Raw genomic sequence first — 23100 nt, 5'->3', positions numbered from 1 at the left:
TCTCCGTTCACTGCGGTTTTTCTAGATCTACACATTCGGTAGGACTCCTTGGGGCGGGGGGGTGATCAGCTCGTCGCAAGGCCTCTACCTGTACACAAACACAGAAAAACGCACACACACAAACTAAATGTCCATGCCCTGAGTTGGATTCGAACCCACGATCCCAGTTTCCAAGCGAGCTAAGACAGTACATGCCTTAGACCGCTTGGCTACCGTGACCGGCTCATATCTTATATAATCCTTTTTAAATATAAATGAAATTTACTTAAAAAGACGAAGCAGCCCAGATATTTAGTTTGTTGTTAAGTAAGGGGAGTTAAGACAGTAAAATTATAATACCACCACTATTGATGTTGTTGCTGCCACTGCCACTGCCACCAGGGCAACCCATATTAACGGAGGCAGGATAACCAGTTTCTTGTGTCTCGTTCCCGAGAAACCACTCCTTACACGTCTGAACAAAATTAAGTTATAAAAGAACTCCGTGGTTCCAGACCCACTACTTTTCGGAAATTCTGGTAGCGCCAGGAATCGAACCCTGACCTCTTGATTTGTAGCCAGGGACTCTGACTACTAGACCACAGAGTTATACGAATGAAAAAATAAAGGATTTGTGTAATATATGTCGGTTTACTTTTTGAATATTTTGGATTATCATTGATGTTTTAGATCAACTTACAAGCCCAGACTCAATAAACAGGAAAGTGTCTGGATGGCAGACAAATTTCATGAAGTGTAAAAAACTCCTAATAAAACAGAAAACAAACTCCGTGATTTTATTCCTCAAGCAAACGAACTATACCGACCGAGCGACCGCCGCCTGTCGGCGAAGTTAGTGCCAAATTTTGCGGATAGGGGGTGTCGCATGGTCAGCTCAACGAATCCCCACGGCCGTTAATTTCTGTTTTCTAGACCGGAGCCGCTATTTCCTTGAAATAGCTCCTCAATTATCCTCATGAGGCTGAGTGGACCCCGTTCCAGACCCACTACTTCTCAGAAAATCTCGTAGCAATCGGAATCGAACCCGGGAACTCTGGATCTGTAGCCAGGAACTCTGACTACTAGACCACAAATCAAATAAAATATTTTGCTTCCTATGCCCTTTGTAAAGCAAGGTCTGAATTGATCCGACGTATTACATGTGTGTAAGTGCTTTATGTCCAGTAAATAATTACACAGATTATAATAGCAAAGACGTTCGTAATAATCCCACTGACTCGTAAAAAAACTTACCTGAACGTATCTCTATATGCTACTCTGCAGGGATGACAAACAAGACACACTGCGAAGAACGGCATAGGCTCAACTGAAGACAACGCGTCTAGAGTTCTTATTTTTTTGCTTGTGTATTCATTGCAGCGGAAACGTATTGTTACGTGCCGCGTGTATACTTCCATGGAAACGCAATAATAGTGGGCCGTTGCCTAGGAATAAATTAAGCAACAAACGCGTTACCCCGGAGATGAAAAGACAACAGAGGATTCGTTGCATGACAACGGCCGAGATCAAAAGCACCGAGATGGTGCGTTCTGTTCCGCCCGAGACCAGGTTATAAAAGTCTCGCTAAATCTGAGACCGTCAGTCGCAATGTGACTTGGACTTGGAGACCTTCGTGAAGTCATTTGTCGCGTTACATAGGCAACACGCGACAGTATTTAGCGAGCCAGCAACGATATGGGGGATACGCATACATGTACAGAAGGAAAGTGGGCTAACAACAGAGGAATTATTGGAAGCGATGTTTTCTTTGCTGTCCGACCCGAAGTGGTGGTGGTGCTCGATTCGAATCTCGGCCGGATCATCGGCTATCCTGCCCGAGATATCCCTGGTTCTTCTCAGTCCCTCCATACTAATTCCGCGATAGTAGCTAGATTGAGCCATGACCGCTTCCTTCCAAATCCTTTCTTATAAATCATCCTACCAGTCGACTCAGCCTACATACTGACAGCGCCGTAAAGAAAAAAAATAGTTTAAGCAGTCTTGCCAGCTTTAGCGGATAGAGGGTGTCGCATGGTCAGCGCAACGGATCCCCACGGCCGTTAATTTCGGTTTTCTAGACCGGAGTCGCCATTTCCTTGAAATAGCTCCTCAATTATCCTCACGAGGTTGAGTGGAAGACTCAATACTTCTCAGAAAATCTGGTAGCGCCGGTAATCGAACCCAGGACCTCTGGATCTGTAGGCAAGTACTCTGACCACTAGACCACAGAGGCGGTCACGAACTTCGCAGACAAGCGGCGGTCGCTCGGTCGGTATAGTTCGCTTTCGGACTACAGGCCACGGAGTTTTTTAAGCGGTCTTATTTGTTAGACGCAGTTTGGTAATTTTCCTGACACCAGTGTATCGTGTTACCTGATAACCTACTTCTGCCTCCTAATGCGACGAATTTCACGTGGGTCTCGGATTCAGCGATTATTTATTTGACACACACTTATCCACACTTAAAAGTACTATTATTATCACCTTTCACATCGTCTTGACATTGCTACAGCAGTATCAAAATTCTCGGTGAGGCGTCTGCTGATCTGTTCGGTGACTGCTAAAACCCAGCTCTTCCCTTCGAAGGCTGGAAATCGAGTGCTAATGCTCAACTAACTCTGGCAAATGCTAGACTTCAACAGAACTCCTTAGGCATTACAGTTGTTCTTACAGACCCTCAGTCGGACAGCGGAAAACTCACCTCGCTTCACTGTTGCGTAATCACCGTGTTTACAGAGGCGTTGCTGGGCAACGCTGCCGATATATGTTTACTACAACGCTGCGTAGCAACTAGCGCGCTTCGGCTCCACTCGGCACGGCACGGACAAACACCGCTTTCCTTACTGTTGCGTAACCGCGTTCCATATCCCGTTGCCAAACAACAGTTTGACATGTCGCTATGTACATATCCAGTATCCATCTCAGTTCTCGAATGTGTAAATGATTTGACACAGGATGTATTGTTTTTTTTTATTGTATTGGTTAATCGTTGTTGGAAACGTGCGCCATCTGTGAGCCGATTGTCGAGAGAAAATGTGGGAACCTCGACGTCTCACAACCCTATGGGCCTTCATGGCCTGTTACAGGGATAACAAACAATAAATGGAAACTTCTGATAATACTGTGTTCATGTTCTTCTTCACGCCACACTTAGCGATATTGTAAGGCTGTGTGCTCACAGTAAACTTGTTGGCACTCGGTCGCCATGACACACACATCATGTACGCCCACGCAACACGCAAGATGGTAGACTGTACTGGCTCGTGGAAGTTGTCAGTTACTTACTTATGGAGCTGAGCCCTTCTGGAGGAGAAGCCAAATTTGCAGCTACTCAATTTCCAAGTATTTTATCGAACCCGAAGTTTCATTACCGTTTTCAAAAGAGCCCTCCACTGGTCCCTATCCTGAGCCAGAACAATCCAATTCATACCATCTCATCCTATCTCTCTAAGATCCATTTTAATATTGTCCGCCTACTTACGCCTCTGTCTTTCCAGTGGTCTCTTTCCTTCTGGCTTTCCCATCAATATCCTATATGCATTCCTCGTCTCCCCTATTTACGCTACATGCCCATGCCCTGCCAATAGAATTAAAATTTCTAGATGTTTCTGTCATTGGTTAAAATTAAGCTGGAATGAAAATTGATCCCCTCTTATTTTTGTTCAGGTCATTTGGTGTTCAGATACAGACATACCACAGATCTGAACAGCAGCAAATGGTGAGTTTTCCGCTTGCTTAACTTGCTCTTCGACCCTGAAGATGGAGGAGATATGTTTCTCCCAGATTTTGGGCTCTTTTAGAACTACAGAGCACTAGAGCCTAGAAGACAGCACCCTTCATGATACCGCTACGAGGACCTAAGATTCAGCATGTTAGTTTCTGCTCAGTGCTTAATTAGCAGAAAATGTCTTAGCGAGACACTCAAGCAGTGGCTGCAGTGTATTCATATGCATTCAATGATATGTCTTTCCCAGCTTGGAGAGCTCAGTTTCCTCATTTAAGGTCATAATCTTTTTAGATTTTCAGATAAATCGCCGTTTCTGTTAGTAAGAACACAACTTCTCAGATTTTAAATATTACGATAATCCTTCCAGCCACACTATGGCCCTGGGGTTCACTAAGCCTCTAACAGAAATGAGTACCAGGAATTAAATGAAATAATTTTCCTGGGGAGTAAAGCGCTGCCGGCGCGTAAGGCTGACAGCCTTACCGCCATCTTTGAGCCGACTGTCTAGATAATGTGGGACCCTCAACGTCTCACAACCCTATGGGCCTTCACGGCCTGTTACAGGGGTAGCTTTACTTTACTTTTACTTTACTTTTTTTTTTTTAGGAAAGTCTAGACATTCTTTATCGGGACACTTAGTTTTAATGTCGATAATTCATTGCAGCGGAACTCTTGGGGCGAGGTCACCTGCGTTATGTAATAAACTGACTTAATTATGTGACTATCTTGGTTTAACATATCATGAATTTAATGACGTAAAGGATGTCTGCATAAAATAGCCTATTGAAATATAGTGATGTAGCATATAATCATGAGGCTTTGTATTCAAATATCGGTTTGTTATTATGTACGGGAAATGATCGATGCAAAGGATTATGGATGTATGTAAATGAAAGCGTCTGATTTCTAACAGGAATTGGAAGGTTCCATTTTAAGTACACATGTATTTTCCTAACGTTCTCTTTACGACTTTAGTGCATAATTGATGTTCATTTGTTGTAAATTAAAAACTGCTATTGCAAAGCCAATTAGCTGCACTGATGTGGTTTGGCATAAAGACATATGTTGATTTAAGTTATCTTTAATGAAATATAAACAAAATGGGAAATGTCTTGAGAATAAAAGTAATTGTTCGTATTATGTCAAGTTCCAGGTATTTGGTATTCTTGATATGACCCATATATATATCGTATTACATCAAACTTAAGACGAATCCAGTTTTTTACTTTGGATTTTAGGAAAAAATTAGATAAGTGCACATACCTCTAATTTAAGACGCACCTCAGTTTTTCAACGGGGGAAAAATGTGTAAAATGTGCATCTTATAATCGCTGTAATACGGTATATTTTTTTTCAAGAGAAAGGGATACATTAAATTGTGATAAATTTCATACTGGCAAAGTTTCGTCAAATTGGATTAGATTAGTGTAGGCTGGTGCAAGAAAACATCACACACCTACCTAAACATCTGCCTGAACACACACTTGTGTTTTCAGTTCCATATCCCGTCAGGTTAGATTAGCGCATCAAAGCTCTGCAAGTACACATCTGGGGAAGGCTTGGTTAGATTATGCTACGATAAATTAGGTTGGTACATTAGATAACTGTACTTCTGCCTGCGATTTGAAATTTTCGGATAGTTTGTATAAATTTAGCGTCTTCGTCCATTTACCTACTCATTCAACATTAGCGCACTTGACTTCCATAGCAGCCACAGATGGCAGCAGCTATCACAGGAACGAATTTAGTATGCTTGGCCGGCTTGACGTATTCTGTTCGTAAACAATTAGTAAATAAGTAATGTGTTCGATGTAAAAAGGAATGGGATTGAAAAATGAAGAGAACTTTCAGAAGAAATGCAGGCTCTGTGGCCGACTTGGAAGACGATTTACAGACATTTTTACTTCGCAGCTGTCATCTGCCGAAACTAAACCAAAAAAGAAACTTTCACAGCTTATATACAAATGTCTTCAGCTACAAGTTAGTATGCATATATATATATTTGTTATTGTTGCGTTAGGATAGGCCTGTATCAGTGCTAAAGATCGGATAGAGGACGACCTGTGACATCTTGTAACTTTTAAACCAGGATCCTTCGTTGAAGTTAACCTTACATTCAAAATCGTTCATGTCCTAGACGTAGACACCAAGCATTTGAAGCTCCCCCTTCCTTCGTTAAGTGTACCACACTCTTACTAGCAGTAGAGACATTGTCGTTAATATTAGGATGCCGATTGATTACGAATGTGGTCGACTATGCGGTTCTATAACATAATTTTGTGACGAAAATCTCTGTCCAGGTGACTGCCAGGATAGTGACTTACGGCATATTGTAAGAACCGTCTTCCAGACCATTCGTGATCATTTGACCGCCCAGTTTTATGCTTTATAACTTATGCATTTGGAAGACAATCTAAAAATAATACGATAATTTCTATATATAAACAGTGTAACAAAGGAAAGCGTGATTAATTCCTTTCATAAAAAAATGTAAAGCTATCCCTGTAAAAGGCCGTGGAGGCCCATTGGGTTTCGAGGCGTCGAAGCCCCCACATATTCTAGACAATCGGCTCACAGATGGCGGTGAAGTTGTCGGCCTTACTCGCCGGCCGATACCTGATACTTGTGTCTGTTAGAAACTAAGTCATCCCCAGTGCCATATTGTGGCTGGAAGGATTAGGTAAATTGAAAAAAATCCACCTCATCAGGACTCGAACCCATAGTAACATAGTGCCTCAACCAACTATGCTACCACATGCCCCATGCCCATAACAATTCATCATCCATTGTTTACTGTATTGTTCAGTGCTGTTGTACATAATTGGAGCATCTGATGGAAAATCTGCTGTATAAATCAAGAAACAGAGTTCGCTTGTGACATGTCTACTATGTCATATTCTTAGACTATTGTTCGTATTCAATGCTAATGAAAGTTGGATTAAAGTAAGATTTCTCAGAGTTTGTGATGCCATGACCCTCTTACATAATGCATGAATTTATGTGACTCCCTCTGGTGCAGCCTTTTCCGATTAGTGAAATGTGCTGCTGCACATTGTTGTAGGTCCCTTTTGTGCTGTGTAGTGAGAGTAAGAATTTAAATAGCTTTATGACCCCTGTACATTTGCAGCGAGTTGTAGGAGGCGACGAAAAGGGAAGGCTCAAATTTGACAGTAATATATGGTCTCGAGTACCAAGGGACTCGGACCCGAGAAAGACTGCGCTTGCAAGGGCCAGCACCATATATAAAAGACAGACCCGGCCTCACTTCAGAGAGGGCACCCCAAAAGAACAAGACGGTAACTGCCAAACAGTAATAAAGATCTGGTCACAAGCCCCAGATGGGTGCTTTATGCCGAGACAGATTGGCAGACTGACCATAAAATGAACTATACATTTGCAGTAGGCTGTAAAAAGTTCCTGTAAAATCATTAAAAAGTTTGCTGAATGTTTGGCAGCACCAGAACAGCACCTGTGTTAGATCATTCTAACTTGCTAAAACTTTCTTTTAATTAATTCTTGAGAGTTCTGTGGCCTCTTTTAGAGTAGGTCGTGACTTGTGAGGGGTTCATGATCGACAGTTTTAGAAACTGTTGGTTGAACCATTAATAAGGTTCGTTGTATATGGCATGTGTTACTATGTTTGGGTGATAACATTGTGTTATCAGTTTGCCTTGAAGATAGAGCAGTAGATACCTAAGAAAAATTAGTAAAGCAACTAACCATAACAGGGTTTTATCATACATAAGCTGCAACTCAAGACTCATGAAACTAGCGCAGAAATACAACACTATATGTTCTTTGCTTATGTACATTCCTGCCAAGAAACAACCTTCAGTACTTGGTATTATATTTTGGCATCCCATTGCATTGATGTATCACATTACAGACTTCTCTCTCTAATGCAACTTTGTTTACAGTTTCTCCTGAATTTAAAATAATCTTAAAATTACAATTAAACTGCTATGTGTTTTGGCCTCATTTGGCCATCCTTAGGCAACTGCTCACTTCTTGAAATTGCTACACTGCATTAGTTCCGAAGTTAAAAATATTCCCATGTTACTACATTTTTGTTGTTCATGTTAAAATAAATCTGCTTGAGAACATCACTCTTTAGCTTTTTTTTGCTCAAACTTCTTGTGGCATCTGTGTTTTCTGTAACGTGTAATATATGTTAACAATTTCTGTTATTAAAAATTTTACATTTTCTTTTACAAAGTGTAGAAGTTTTGAATTTTGGTAGTTGTTTTAATATTATATACTCGTGTTGTTTTGTTTTTCATATGGATATCAGTTTGTGGTTTTTATTGTTATCTGCAATATGCAAAGATTTATTATTTATATGTATTTGCTATGTTTATATGTCTATATTATTTTCTTTTTATATGTACGTGCCCTGTTAGCATGTGTGTTCCCACGTGGTTGCTCTGGTCAAATGTATACCACTTTCTTGTTATGGGCATTCAGATTAATTGCTTCTGCTTATATGTATCAGTACAGCAGCCACAAGTTATATGTTTCAGTGTATGGAGAACCTGTCATGGGAACTTTTTTTTACATGAATGTATGAAGGAGGTGTATATCTTAATATTAGCGTATTTTAATTGTAATTGTATTAAGAATGGCCCATATGCACATGTTAAAGTTTGTAAAATTATGGAAATAAATATTATATTTGTACAGTAGTGCTTGTTATGAATCTTTTAGTTCTCCTAATAATGGTGTCTCTATTGAAATTGAATGTCTGTGGTGCTGGATGCAAACAGTGGAGGTGTGGCAGTGATGAGGTTTACACCATCATTCTCCTTTGTACATCCATGTAAAAATGTCTGACGATGCGTTCATCACACATCAAAACATGTATTCTATGGTTAATGTATTAAGAGTTGTCTTTTCTTGTGGGTTATTTTATGATGCTGTCAGTTTCTCAGGCCATATGGCATAGAATGTTATGAGAATAGATGAATGATGAATTGAAAAGGATTTTGAAGGAAGTGGTCATAACAAAATTGAGGCACTAGCTCAGCATTTTCTTGGAGGGACCAAATAAGGGCACACAGAGCGATCTCCGTAGTCTAGGGGTAACGTTCTCACCTCATGACTTTTTAAGGGTGGAAAAATTCAGGGAACAAGTCCTCCGGGAGGGACTTTAAGCCGTGGGTCCCGTGTCGTAGATTTACGGCACGTAAAAGATCGTCATGTCTCTAGGAGACCTCTGAGCAAAATTAGGCAAAATATTTCCCGCCCAAGTAGTTTACAATGCCTCCGGTAGATGGGGAAGTTATCGGGTACCAATGCCAGTAGAGGGCTGACCTTGCTGGCAGAAAGGGGAGATAGTGGGCACCAGTATCGGTAGGGTATGGAGACAGTAGAAATTAAAGGGCGACGTACAGTAGACTGTTAGTCGTGGTGCATGGGGAAATCCACCCCCTCTGTACTGAATAACTGAAGCCACACAAAACCTCAGTCAGGATATCCAGTGTCTTGGCCAGGATTCAAACCCATCACCTCCTAAATATGAGTAACAGAAATGTATATAAAGAGTTCCTGTTAAAGAAACACAGTGGTTTGCTGTGATTAACTTAATGTACAGGCTTTTCAGTTTTCTGTGGTTTGCTGTGATTAACTTAATATACAGGCTTTTCAGTTTTCTGTAGTTTCCGCATGCTGTTGTATCTGCTGCTTTCAAAATTAACCCTACGTTATGTTACTATGTGGCTGTTCACTGTCGCTGCAAGTTTGTTACTGTAGCGGCTCCGGTCAACAAGCAGTGGTCGCTTGGTCGGTATAGTTCACTTGCGGACTAAAATCATGGAGTTTTTTTTTTATTATTATTATTGACATGAGGGTGACAACTGGCAGTTGCCTGAAACACTCAAACCCCTGAGCTCATTAGGTCCCTTCAAAGAGCCCTTGTAACCGTTTACTAGTGGACTTGAATGTGTGAGGCCCTGGAGGGGAGGTGCCTACGTGATAATAGCACGGCATTATTTCACATGTGCAGTTTTGCAGATGGAGAATGGGTGGTGGATCCCCGGATTGATGTGGGGAATGATGTCATCTAGGGTGTGGTGCTGGGAAGGCCCGTAGGTCCGTTAGCGTCGCCGAGCCAGTAGTAGGCAACAGATAATAAGAAACCCTCCTAGTGAGTGGAGGCACTTGCTTTGTTTCTTCATAGAATCGCCTTTATAAGCGAAACAGTGTAAATTTAACTGCCATAAATAGTGAATGTGACCAAAAATGAGTATATTAAACCTAAGGTAAAGCCACGGGTTAGTCGTGTTAAAGTTTCTCCGAAGAAAGACCTGTTATCGACCTGAGATAAGGATCCATGCCTACCATTATCCTAAATCCAACCTGGTTACCTCAGTACCCAAATAGCAAAGAAGGGTAAAGGTGGACGGAGCGGCAAGCAGGAGCAGCCATAGCAGCGAAGAGGAGGAAAGGAGCAGCCGGACCAACGACGAGCAAACAAAGAGAAGAGGAGGAAAGGAGCGGCCGGAGCAACGATGAGCAAACAAAGAGAAGAGGGACGGTAGCACCCTGTCCTCACTGCTGTAGCCACAGGCTTTTTCATTGAGGCTCTGCTAATATCTGTCAGCCCAAACCATGCATCCCTGAAGGTCTCTGTTCTGTGCTTAGCCAGAGATGGGCTAGAATGCCTTCTCATATCCACATTTCCTTCATATAGCATTATTACAGAGGCTTGTAACATGTATGTGCTGCCCCACTGTACAGCGTCTGTTCAGCAGTCCCGAACCTGTCTATACTGTTCCTTGTTAAAGGCTAGTAGGTTCTTAGGCAGGTTACCTGAAGCTACGTCTGTCTCAGACATCCCGGTACTGAAGGTCAAATGGTTAGCACTCTCGGTTGTATTTAGGAGACTTCAAGTCCAGATTGCAGCATGGAGACTTGTGGAGGTTCTGTTTGGTTTTTCTCAGACCTTCCAGGTAAATGCTGAGGCAGTGCCTAAAATTAGGCCTTCTCTCCTCCAGTGAATTATTCACTAATGATCCTGACATTGGACATTATGTACATACTGAGCGTCGGATAGCGTCATTAAATGAATAAATAAGCAAGAAGTTTTGGGAAGAACTAATCGCTTACTTTCTTTCGATGGACCACATACAAAGAGAAAAAAATAATGTGGGAAGGGATTCACAGAGACACAGCAAGGTGATCTCATAAACCTTATCTAATTTTTTCAAAATTAGGAAATTGTGCTAAAAAATGAATAAATACAAACAAAATTTGGGCTGTTAACCCTTAGTACAAATATTATGTTTTTGAACATTAGCCATCATTTCATCTTTATCCGTAAACCATCCTGTTTATTTTTCGAAGCACGACGTTTTGGAGACTGGATTCTTTCTCCGTCTTCAGGTAAAACCTACTCAGTTGGGAGACAGAATCCAGTCTCTGAAACGTTATGTTTTGAAAAATAAACAGGACGGTTTCTAGATAAAGACAAGAGGATGGATAATGTCCATAAACGTAATAAAGTATTAATGTACCATTCTCACAAACTGTTAAATCCTATTAACCCTCATCATACTTGGATAATTGTGAACAGTTTAATATACGTTAATATAATATAGATAAATTTTTCAGGATGAATTTGGGAAAAAAGAATTGTACATTGTATTCAGACAGATGTTATCAGCTACAATAACTGTATTTGATTGAATATGTTTTTCAGATTAAAGAAGATGACAGTTTACCAAAGAAAGTATGTGATGATTGCAACAGGAAGCTTGCCTCTTGGCAGAACTTCTACAGGAAATGTGAACGGACACAGAAGAAATTACAACAGTACTTAGAGAACTGGCAGAAGTCTTCATTTTATGTATCCAGTTCTGGTCAGCATTGTGTCACATATTCAGATAACGAAAGTTCCGAGATTTCTAGGGGTCTCTCTCAGATTTCACTTGCTGACAAAATTCCTGCCGAAGCATTCCAGAATAAAACTCATGTGCTGCCACAGAAAGAGAATGATACCTTGTCTGTGAATTCATTGTCAAAAAATGACATACCTGTGATAACTCAGAAGTTAAACAATAATAAACAGAAGTATAGGGAAAACACTATTAAAGTAAAAAATGTAAATGAGTACAGGAGGAACAAAGGTAGAGTAAAGAAAGAAGGAGCTGGAAGCCAGAAGAAAAATGCCTGTGCAGGAGAGAGTGATCTTACTGCTGAACAAGCACATGACATAGTAATAGCAGAAGAAAATGAACGGCTGCAAACAAATTCCTCAGTAGATGCTACAGATTTTGTTAAAAAAGCAAAACTCTTAAAAAGGTCCTTGAAGAGTAAGAAATCCGTTGAAATTCACCAGTGCCATATTTGTGAGAAGACTTTCCCCAGTCGTGGGAAGTTGAAGGCGCATGTTGCAACCCATCTGAGTCTGCCAGAATTTCAGTGTGACAAATGTAGTAAAAAATTCCGTTCCAAGTTCTCACTCAGGTAATGACACATTTCAAGGTATTTAGAATCTTCATTGAAATTCCAGTCATTGTTGCCGCATGTAGTGATTCTGTATTTGTGAATATTTTATCTGGTCAATCACCACATGTGTAATTGTAGATGTTTTGATTCTCAGCTGAGCTTCTTTCAATGTTTCACATGTCATTAATTATTTTAACAATTCATTTGATATTGGAGCTGGGATAACTCATTCAGAATAGCAGCTAGGCTATGGGTTGGACAACCAAAGTTCGATTCCCAGAAGTGGCTAAGGACCTCCCTTCTCCATAACGTACAGAGTGACTCTGTGGCCCACCCAGCCTCCTATAGAATGGGCACCAGGACCTGTATCCTTGGCAGAGGTGTGAAGCTGACCACTCACCTCCATCTGGTGCTGAGGTAAAAAATGACAGACCTATACCTTCACTCCCCGCCTGCCATCACATATAGTGCTTAATTACATAATTAAGTACAAAGGTAACTTCATAATTTATTATTCTTTTGATATTATTGATTTAAAAAGGCAAAGTTGTCCTTGTGCTTAATTAAGCACTACACCATGAAGACGTACGGGGGAGTGGATGTGTAGACCTACGTTTTCTTGACCTTGGTACTAGTTGAAGGTGAGCAGTCGGCTTCATGGCCCAGCTGCTTTATCCCCAGTGAAAGAGCCCCTGTACCCATGGATATGGGCTGATTGGGAGCCGGAGCCACTCTGGACGACATGGAGAAACAAAAATTCTTACCCCCACCACAACTCAACCTCTGATCCCATGGTCATCCAGCCTGTAGCCAGTTGCTATACTGACTATGCTATCCTGACTCATTATTAGTAAGTAATTGTATTTAATTGTGTAGAAATAGATTCTGTAACTACTTATGTAAAGAAGTTATTCTTTTTGTCCTTCTTTTTCTCATACTCCTCCTCCTCCTCCTCCTCCTCCTCCTCCATGGTTTTGTAACAGTAAATTTTTCCGGGTTGGTGTCATCAGCCCATATCCAACCCCCAACCTGGAGGACCAGGCTCTACACTTCATCTGTCCCCTACCCTTTGACCTGCCTGGCAGGGGTGGCCCTACCAGGAGCTTATCCTTCTGCCAGCATAGCTCTCTGAGTCATTGGGGTATGCAGACCACCTCTCAGCAGTAACACAGTAGTCCTCAAGCAGGATGTAAAGAAATTATTTTATCGTAAATCTGTATGGTAAGTGCTACAGGAGCCGGTCACAGTAGCCAGGTGGTCTGAGGCATGTACTGTCTTCGTTCGCTTAGAAACCATGATCGTGGGTTCGAATCCCACTCAGGGCATGAATGTTTAGTTTGTGTGTGTGCGTTTTTGTGTGTTTGTGTACAGGTAGAGGCCTTGTGACGAGCTGATCACCTGTCCAAGGAGTCCTACCGAATGTGTAAGATCTAGAAAAACCTAAGTGAACGGAGAAGTTCATGGAGGTAGGCCTAGGCCCACTGGGGCTGTAGTGCCAAGGGGAAAAAGAGTGCTACAGGAAGGCAGATTTGATGTTACTTTGCATAGCTCCCAGTTAGTACTCACCCTTCTGCATGTTACTTCTGCTTAGACATTGACTTTGTGTAGTGTAGAATTTAATATTTCCAAAGGAGTCACCTGGAGACACACTCAGCAAACCGAAATTATTGTTGTCACTGCTGCGGGAGACTGTTCCATACAGCCTCAGGACTGTGTAACCATGTGAAGTTACACAGTGAAGAAACAAAGCGGTTCACCTGTCCACTTTGCAGCAAGCAGTTCCGTCAGGCTGGTCACCTTGAGCAGCACCAGCGTACCCACACAGGTGTGTTAAATCTTTACGCACACAAAATATAGGCGCAATTTTTGGAGTTCCTGAAACTATTTAGTGTCCTTTTATTTTCTGAGAGCCAGAATAGAACAGTTTGTATAGTGACTGGCTACAAGTTGGATGACCAAGGGCTTGGAGTTCAAGTCCTTGTAGGATCAAGAATTTTCTCTTCTCTGTGCTGTCCAGACCAGCTGTGGGGTCCACTCAACCGCCTATCCATTGAGTACCATTGGCTCTTTCCCCAGGGGTAAAGTGGCTGGGGCGTGAAGCTGACCAATCTCCTCCAGCTAGTGCCAAGGTCAAGAAAATGTGGATCCATGTATCCACTCTCGCATACGCCTTCATGACGTAGTGCTTAATTAGTTAAGCACAGGAAGAACTTTACTCTTACCTTTATTTTTATTCTACAAGGACAATAAAATTTCAATATTGTCATGGTGATATATATACATTTGTATGTATGTGTTCCCCCTAATAACTTATGTATGTATGAACAGATTTTCATTAAACTTGATAGTAACATCTTGCTACTGGAGGTCACTCCATTTGTGTACTTTATATCACTAATTATACAAACATGCAAACATCAGGGGTGGGAGTGATAGTAATGCCATTTAATATTGGTCCCTGGAATATTGTACAATCACTTCATCTGTCCTGATGATGGAGCAAAAAGTTCTGCCAAAATGTTGCTACCGATCTGCCAAAGTACATGACAGTACATATAAGAGGATCGCATTCTTAGCGAAGTACTATGAAACCATTGTCTGGAAATAAGGGTTCTAAATCTCCTGGCACTACTGGGGTGTAACTTGTGTCTCCCACTTCTGTGTGACCAGTAGCCGTATTTTAACATGGGGTTAATGGTGTTGTTCATGCTAAACATATAGTGTCTAAGCCCATTGTTTCCCAGAGAGAAAAGAAACAGGAATTTTACTGTAATTGAAGGGCACACAGTAGTGTAGTTGGCCGAGTCACTATGCTATGTGTCAGAAGGTTGCAGTTTGATTCCCAATGAGGTTACTGTATTTTTCAACTGACCCAATCCTTCCAGCCGCACTATGGCCCTGGTGTCAACACCACCCATAACGAAAATGAGTACCAGGAATCTTCATGGGGGTAAAGGGTGGCCAGCGTATAAGGCTGATAAACTCACCACCATCTGTGAGCTGATTGTCTAGAAAATATGTAGCCTTGACGCCTCACAACCATATGAACCTTCATGTTCTTTTACAGGGGTAGCTTTATCTTGTTACTCTAATTGGTACTTTCAGGTGAACGACCTCACCATTGCACAGAGTGTGAGCAGAGATTTACCACACGCTGCCAACTGAGCCGTCATATTCAAGGAGTGCATCGCTGTGCTAAGAAGCATAAATGTCTTATGTGTGGCAAGGAGTTCCTATATAGCACCAACTTCAAAGGTACCAGTTTAACTACAAATATTCAGCTAGTCTGAGTTTCTTTCAGACTTTACATGAATCTGTTTTGTGCAAAATGTACAAGTGTGAACAAGCCTGCAATGTAACACATACTGAAAATTTCATGGTATTCAGTTTTTGCAGATACCCCCAAATCACTTGTAACACAGTCAGTATAGCATCGAGTTACAGGCTGGACAGCCTGGGTTTGATTTCTGGCAGTGCAAGATTTTCTGTCCTCCATAGTGTCCAGACCGGTTCTGGGGCCCACCCACCCTCTTACCCAGTGGGTACCAGGGGGCTCTTTGCGCAGGCTTGAAGCTGCCCCCTGACCTCTGTCTAGTACAGAGTTCAAGAAAAGTGGAGCTGTAACTCCAGTCCCTCATACATCTTCATGGCGTAGTGTTTAATTAATTAAGCACAGGGACATCTGCCTTTTTTTAAATTTTACCCCCACATCAGTTTATTTTTTTCTTTCACTGAACAAGTTTCTGTACCTGTAATGCTTATGATTGTTTCTTTCCAAGTCAGTTCCATTCCATTATTAATCTATTAACATACCATTCATTGTTGTTTATCATAGCTACTGACAGTGCTGTAAAGTAACCCACAAAAAAGAATTATGGCTTCTGATGTAAGGTAGAGGTAGGGTAAATAAATTTGCCCCTATGCTTAATTATTAAGCATTGTGCCGTGATGACATGGGGGCGTGGAGATAAGCTCCACCATTCTTGACCTCAGCAATGGAGTTGAGTGACAGGCTTCATGCCTCAGCCACTTTATACCCAGAAGTCATTGAATAGGAGGCTCCTTTTTATTGCTAGTGGGGTGGGACTAAGTCCCTTGTACTGTGGCCACTTCTGGCCTATTGTACCAGCCCCAGATGATATGTGAGGGTGATTGTGGAGCAATTGATGGAATGAAGATTGACAGGGGAAACCGAAGTACTCGGAGAAAACCTGCCCCAGTGCCACTTTGTCCACCACAGATCCCACTTGACCAGACCCAGGATCGAACCCGGGCCGCAGTGGTGGGAAGCCAGTGACTAACTGCTTGAGCTATGGCGTGGCCTTAATAGGAAATTTGATGGGCTCCATAGCTGGGCTAGATGCCGTGGAGAGGAGAGAAATCTTGCCTTTACTGGGAATTGAACCCCGACAGTTCAGCCAAACGCCATTGCTGTACCAATTGAGTTATCCTGATATTAATAATTTAATTTTTATTACCAGCACATTTGTTGAGGCATGCAGGTCAGCGAAATAACAAGTGTGGGGAGTGTGGCAAGACGTTTGTGACCAGAAATGCCCTCTTTAGACACCGTCGATCCCATACAGGCGACAAACCATTTCAGGTAAGTTTATGCATTGTGTGGAGTGGTTTACTTAATCTGTTATATATATATAGAAATATGACTTTCCTGTCACTATATTAGTTTCCTGTTTCATACTGTGGACCAAACAGAGAACATTTATTGAGTGTATTCCAAGCATTTATAATAACCACAAAATATGAGATTTCTCTCTGTCCTTTATTAAATATTACAATATTTAATTTAGAGTTCTTGCTCACCTTGGCATGTAAATGGAAACATTAAAAGGAAAGATGAATTATCTTTCTAGAATTTCTTAGTAATTAGACTGATGAGTTGATTGATTAATATGTTTAAAAACTGATTTGAATGCTGTGGTTAGATGTGACACTCTGCTCAGTAATCAAAAACTGAAACTTATTCATTACTGGGAATGGTGTCTTAAGTCAGATCAACAAAAGCAAGCGATATGGATGGAATGGTTAAGAATCTTTGTGGGCTTAATTTTTGTGTTAAGGTTTTCTGGATTATGACACTATGTGGTCTTAGTATGTAAGTACCTGCCTACCAAATTACATGGTGTCACAACCCACAAGACTGCAATATAAGTCAGTGTCGCTATACTCTTGTATGGTATAATTTTCTCTAAATGAAATGGTGAAGTTTATAGAAACGTTTCATTAACATTTCTCTTTCACTATCAGTGTGACATCTGTGGAAAAAAGTTTGCGGACTGCAGCAACCGGAAACGTCACACTCTGCGTCATCTGCAGCAACCTGTCATACCCAGGGGACGGAAAAGTGGGCCTCGGCCCAAACTGGCTCGTGTAACGAATCTGAATGACGTGGCTTCTGCTCAACGTGAACGAGCTCTGTCAAATATAGAGATACAACCGTCTGAGGGTCAAGACAGTATGAAGGTGTACAGTAAGCTGGTTCAGGTTTCTTCATCATCTTCAGTAGGCAGCAGTAAGGCTCAGGGAAACAGAAATATTAATTCTAGCAAGGGGATCCAGATTTCAGGTGAAGTTGTGCAGATGCGTAGCAGTGATAGTGCAGAGTTGGGTAAACTAACAAGTGTACGCCCAAGCCAGTTAGCACAGCAGCTGTGTGTTAGCTCAACAAGCAGCCAACCTACATCTTATAACAACCTTATAAGTGATAGTTCAAACATATACGTGAATCTTTCTCAAGATCTGCCCCAATTCATACAACTCTGTAATCAGAATACAAACCTCTTAATTGAGCCCATGGTCCATGATGTCACTCAGCTAGTACAAAGTGGTGATACAGAGAGGCAGTGTGCTGATCAGTTGGATCCTCTTCCAAAGGAGAACTTATGTCATTTTGGTCAGAAACTGAAGCCCAGTACAAAAAGAAATGACTCACCTTTATGTACTACAAATGTGATTCATGAAAATTATGTTCAGAAAAGTACAGATGTTTCCATTGACAAAGCTGATAAAACTAAGTTGTATCAAAGTCAGGATGATAGCAGGAGCATGGAAATAGATAAGCCTAAGACATATGCAAATTTGCGTACCTTTCTTGAATCATCTGAAGTAGTAGAAACACTCTCAGGTGGCAGGAATGATGATACAGGTGATGATAATGGTCTGGTAAATGTAGAATATGTAACGCTAATGGCAGATGTTGGAAACGAATTCAACTTTACATCAGGAATGCAAGAGATCATTGTACTTCCTCATGAAACCAGAATTTCAGATTATGATTTATCAAAGAATGCTGGCAAGTTTCGAATAGTGGTACAAGGTAGTGAGAATAGCAGCAACAGAAAAAGTGCCTTCAGCAAAGATCAGATCAGAAAAGAAAAGACAGAGTCTGTGACTGTTTTGACACAGACTCTTCCATCATCTCAGAACAGAAATGTCAAGACCCATTTGCCGCTTACAGTTGAAAAGGGAAAGACTACAAATCATATTTTACAGACATCCAGTACAAAATATAATAACATAGTCAAGGTAATCTTGTCCGACACTGATGAAATTAAATTGTCAACAGACGCTAGAAGTGTAAATGATAATGTTCAGAATGAAATGGCGCATTCCTCTAATGTAATACAGGTTCTTCTAGAGACGGACAGCACCAGTGTAACAGCACAGCAAGAAGAAACTGACAAATCTCGACAAACTTTCCTCGTTTCATCAGATACTCTCAGCGATGAAGATGCAATTGTTCGAATGTTGAACAGTCAAGGAACCGTAATGTTATCAACAACTGGAACAGGTTTTGACTTGACAGACTCTCATATTGCTGAAGGGAGATGTCTGACTGAAAGTGCTAGCGAGGCAGTTGGAATGGCTATTACCGAAGATCAGAACCACGCAGCTTCAAATTTTAAATCATTTTCCAGTGTAGACGATACAGTAGTCCACGAAATTTCTGGCAAGAAAGAAAATAATAGAAATATCAATTTGATTGCTTCTGATTACAGTCGTGAAACTTCCCTTGCAGCTGCGATTACTTTGGATAATTCAGACGTGAACTCATTGGTAAGAAAAGGTGTGCCAGAAGAGGACGAACTCGAGGATGGGGGCTTGGAGACGAGTGAACAAAATGAGATTCCAGTAGGGAGTGTGGATGATATTCAGATGTTTGAATTATGTACAGAAGAAGACTTAACAAAACTTGCCCCTATATATCAGATATATCAAAGTGGTAAGTCAGTAGAGAATATTTAAATTACTGAACACCCATGTTCATGAAGCAAGCTGTCTTCTGGGGTGTAGTGCCATGTAGATATTGTGTTAACTGACGTTTCAGAGGAATGTATCACCTCCATCTTAAGGGTAGAAGACAAGAAGAAATCCGCGAGCGAACTAGTGTGAGCAGGTGCGACAGACCTCTGTTCATGGTTAGAAATCAAGGGGAGCAAAAGGATTAACATGTTTTGTGTTAACATGATTGGAAAAATGTATTCTAGTCAAATGTACAGACAGTACAGAAGGGATGTTTATGGAAGGAGTCTTTGTTATATTCTAGTCAGTTGTACAGAGAGTACAGAAGGGATGTTTATGGAAGGAGGCTTTGTCATGAGCTGGCCCATCCTGATGGATACGCAGTCCTGGAACAACAGCACAGATGAGCTGTATGTTCATCTGGGAAAGCATTTCCATTTCCATCAACCCTATAGAAATTTCACTCGGTTATGATGGTGAACTAAAATTCAGACTAGTGTAGAAGTGTCCCTCATTACGGACAGCGTCAACTTATGGAACTATTTTTGTGAGGATAACACATGATTTAGTGGTTACACATTGAGTTTGGATTCGTATTTAGAATTATCGAACTCTTATAAATTATAACTACAAGTAATTATAACACTAGCGCTATTACATGCACTCACCTTCTTACTACAGAACTTGCTAAGTCTTCTATGTCTTCGTTAGCCATTGCCTAGTAACAGATCCCAACAGTGTCCTCTGGTTATGTCCTTATCGGCTGGCTACTTTCTCGCAGCTAACTCAACTGTCAACTCTCAACTGACTCATGACATCACTAGCCATCAGTTAAAGTCAAAGTCACATTATGACTGATGGTCTGTCATTCAGTCAGTCAGTCTTGGTGTTAAGCCCAATCTGAGGTTTATGACAAGATGTTTATTACTTTTGGCAGTTCTGGTCTTCTTATTGTGGGGTGCTCTCTCTGATGAGAGGACGGGTCCGTCTTTTGTCAGAGTCAATGTCTGCAGTATTAAGTCATTTGTCATAATCTAAAGGATATTTACATTTTGCATGTTAAACATGTTAATAAATGTATATAAAATGTATACGGGGCCTCTGTTAGCCGTCAGTTACTTATCTGGTCTGGTTATATAGCCTCAGGTCAGACCGCATAGAAAACACCACATCATAGTCATTTACTGGCCATGGCATAGCAACGGCTCTTTGTATAATGACGTAATTTTGTGTTTATCATTCCATTGTCTAGCAGTTGATGAAGTCTCTTGTTAAAGTATTCGATCATGTCACAATATTAAACCAACTCTTAGGGAAATAGGTTGTGAGAATGTTAGTAGGAATAAACTGGCTCAGGATCATGTAGGCATTAGAGATGCTTAACCTTAGGGTTTGTTTAGCACAGAGAGTGATATGGAGCGCAATGAAAGTGGAGCCAAGAGTTTAATCTTCAGGGTTGTATTGTCTTGTAGTTCAATCTACATCCACCAGTTTTTCGTAGGAATGTTTTGCCTCCATCTTCAGGGTGAATTGAGTAAACCAACGAAGGAGTCAGCAAACAGGATGTTTCTTGTTTGTCTTGCTCTTTGACCCTGAAGGTGGAGGTGATACATTCCTCTGAAGCACTGATGGACTTCCACCAAACCTAATGGCGTCACAACCCAGAAGATGATGCTCTTTATAGTCACCATTGTGAGAATCTCAAGTCCAGTGAAAAAGAAGTGGTTTTTCCAGATTGTTCAATGACAATTATATTCTTCACCCAAAGCAGTTAGATTTAACTAAACGTGCAATTGTTATACTTATATGTATAACAGAAATCTGTTAAATGCTGCATTAGAATGTAAGATTAATTATATTTATACCTGAGAAGGGAATGGTCTGATCCGACATGTCAAAACCTGCCCTGACTTTTTTTTTCCACTGCAAGAGTACACACAACAAAATCCACTGTCAAAATTTTAGCTGCTAATACGAACTGCAAGTATTTTTTAAAAATTGCCAAAGTTATTCATTTTTTTCTGTACGAGGAACCGCTTGTACCAGAGGTTTCTACAACCCCAGCCTAGGCTGAGTCAGCCGTGTTGCGTGTTGCGTACTGCTCTCCTAGGAATGGACATTTCTCCAAGGGTCTGACAGGCTACAATATTGGCCATGTTCAGAAATTTAAAAAAGTACTTGCAGTGCGTGTTATCAGCTAAAATTTTGACAGTGGATTTTGTTGTGTGTACTCTTGCAGTGAAAAAAAAATAGTACAAGTTTCGACATGTCGGATCAGATCATTCCCTTGTGAGCTGGATTTGTATATGTAATTAGAACACATTCCTTGATGACTTATGTTCATAATCGCTTTAATGCTGAAATTTTATTTATCTGTGAAATTGTCATGCAATCACTTGAAGTCAGCTGTCTGGTTACATGTGAAACAGTGCATCTAGTCAGGGTCTAGTCATAATCAGTTGCTCTTATGCCTGTGAGATGTATTTTATATTAATGATATATAAGGGTTAAAAATATATATTAGTTTTGTATCAAAGTGAAAATTATGGATTTGTAAGTTATAGAATTAGCAGTGTATTTGAGAAAGCTGTACCATATAATCTATTGATTTTTGAAAGGTTTGTGATAATTATTGTTTCATTATATCAGCAATACGTTGAACATTGTCCATTGTCTGACAAAGGTTCAGTAGACTGACATTTTTGGAGTTGGCTATGTTTTTGTCTATAGTTAATTTGGTTGTTATTAATACTGACATTTTTAACAGTTGTCATTTATAGCAGACCTTCAGCTTGCATGCCCCACCTCCACCCTACCCCTTTCAGCAGTACATTCACAGTTTACAGCATTTTGCAGTAAATCAATCAATCAATCAATCAAATGAACAGCAAGCAATTACATATGTCTATGAAGTTGCATAAAGCAGCTACTTGCACCATCTAGTGACTACAGAAGAAATTATTTGCTCAGAGTACATTTAAAAACATAAATTCTTGACCTGTGTTTCAAAAACTAGATCTTCTCCATCATTTGGTGTAAGGGAGGAATAGCCGACTCAGTGGTCTGTTACAAAGAGCTAGTCTTCATTCAAAACACTGTGTATGTCAGATTCCAAATACTGGTTGGACAATGTCGGACATAATATTTGTATAATGAATGATTCTTTGTCACAAACTTTCAGGATATCATGATATAGTAATCATAATGTTCCCTGCTTCACTTAGCTTACTGGGACATTATGTTTAAAAATTAGTTAAAGAAGCTGATTTGAATGCCCTAGGTAAGAGCATGAATTGAAATGGTGCAGCAAAGAGTTGAGGTAATTAATGTCCTGGAGTTATCAGATGATGTGATATTCTTTGACAGAGAAACGTTATGTATACTTTGGAATATTTTTATGTATGACACAAGATTGTAATGTATTGAGTAATGAAATTATTGTGATAAATGTAGTATTATATGTGTAAGGTTTGAAACTTTCATGTCTAATGAATGCACTAAAATCTTCTCTGCGTAATCAGTTGTGTCAAGGATGATCTGAACGTTCTAGAGACCTCCATCTCAGTCATCAAGGTTGATGTGGGGAATGACTGTACATGGCCAGTTCTAGAGTCAGATGGGTGACAGTGCAGTTTGACTCTGCCCACCTGTTTGCTTGCTTTTGCAATGGGACAAGGCATCACACTCACT

The 23100-nt window shown here is 40.7% G+C and overlaps 1 protein-coding gene across 4 annotated transcripts in view; it reads left to right on the top strand.

Moving 5' to 3' along the window:
- LOC111866867 overlaps positions 1 to 21391 on the top strand; it is a 56118-nt gene extending 34727 nt beyond the window's left edge. For 3 of the 4 annotated variants that reach the window (XM_033752451.1, XM_033752449.1, XM_023856204.2), the window contains 6 exons: positions 3645 to 3696; positions 11402 to 12168; positions 13782 to 13975; positions 15256 to 15405; positions 16632 to 16753; positions 17416 to 21391. In XM_033752451.1, the coding sequence (XP_033608342.1) occupies positions 3645 to 3696; positions 11402 to 12168; positions 13782 to 13975; positions 15256 to 15405; positions 16632 to 16753; positions 17416 to 19413 (3283 nt within the window). In that variant the 3' untranslated portion in view covers positions 19414 to 21391. Of the gene's footprint in view, positions 1 to 3644; positions 3697 to 4247; positions 5686 to 11401; positions 12169 to 13781; positions 13976 to 15255; positions 15406 to 16631; positions 16754 to 17415 lie in introns of those variants that run through there. The other variant, XM_023856201.2, reaches the window with a different exon arrangement.
- The last annotated feature ends 1709 nt before the right edge of the window (positions 21392 to 23100 follow it).

The sequence above is a fragment of the Cryptotermes secundus genome, unplaced genomic scaffold (genome assembly GCF_002891405.2).
Source record: "Cryptotermes secundus unplaced genomic scaffold, Csec_1.0 scaffold673, whole genome shotgun sequence".
Lineage (NCBI taxonomy): Eukaryota > Metazoa > Arthropoda > Insecta > Blattodea > Kalotermitidae > Cryptotermes > Cryptotermes secundus.
Note: the sequence above shows the minus strand (reverse complement) of the source record. Positions and strands in the feature narration are given on the sequence as shown.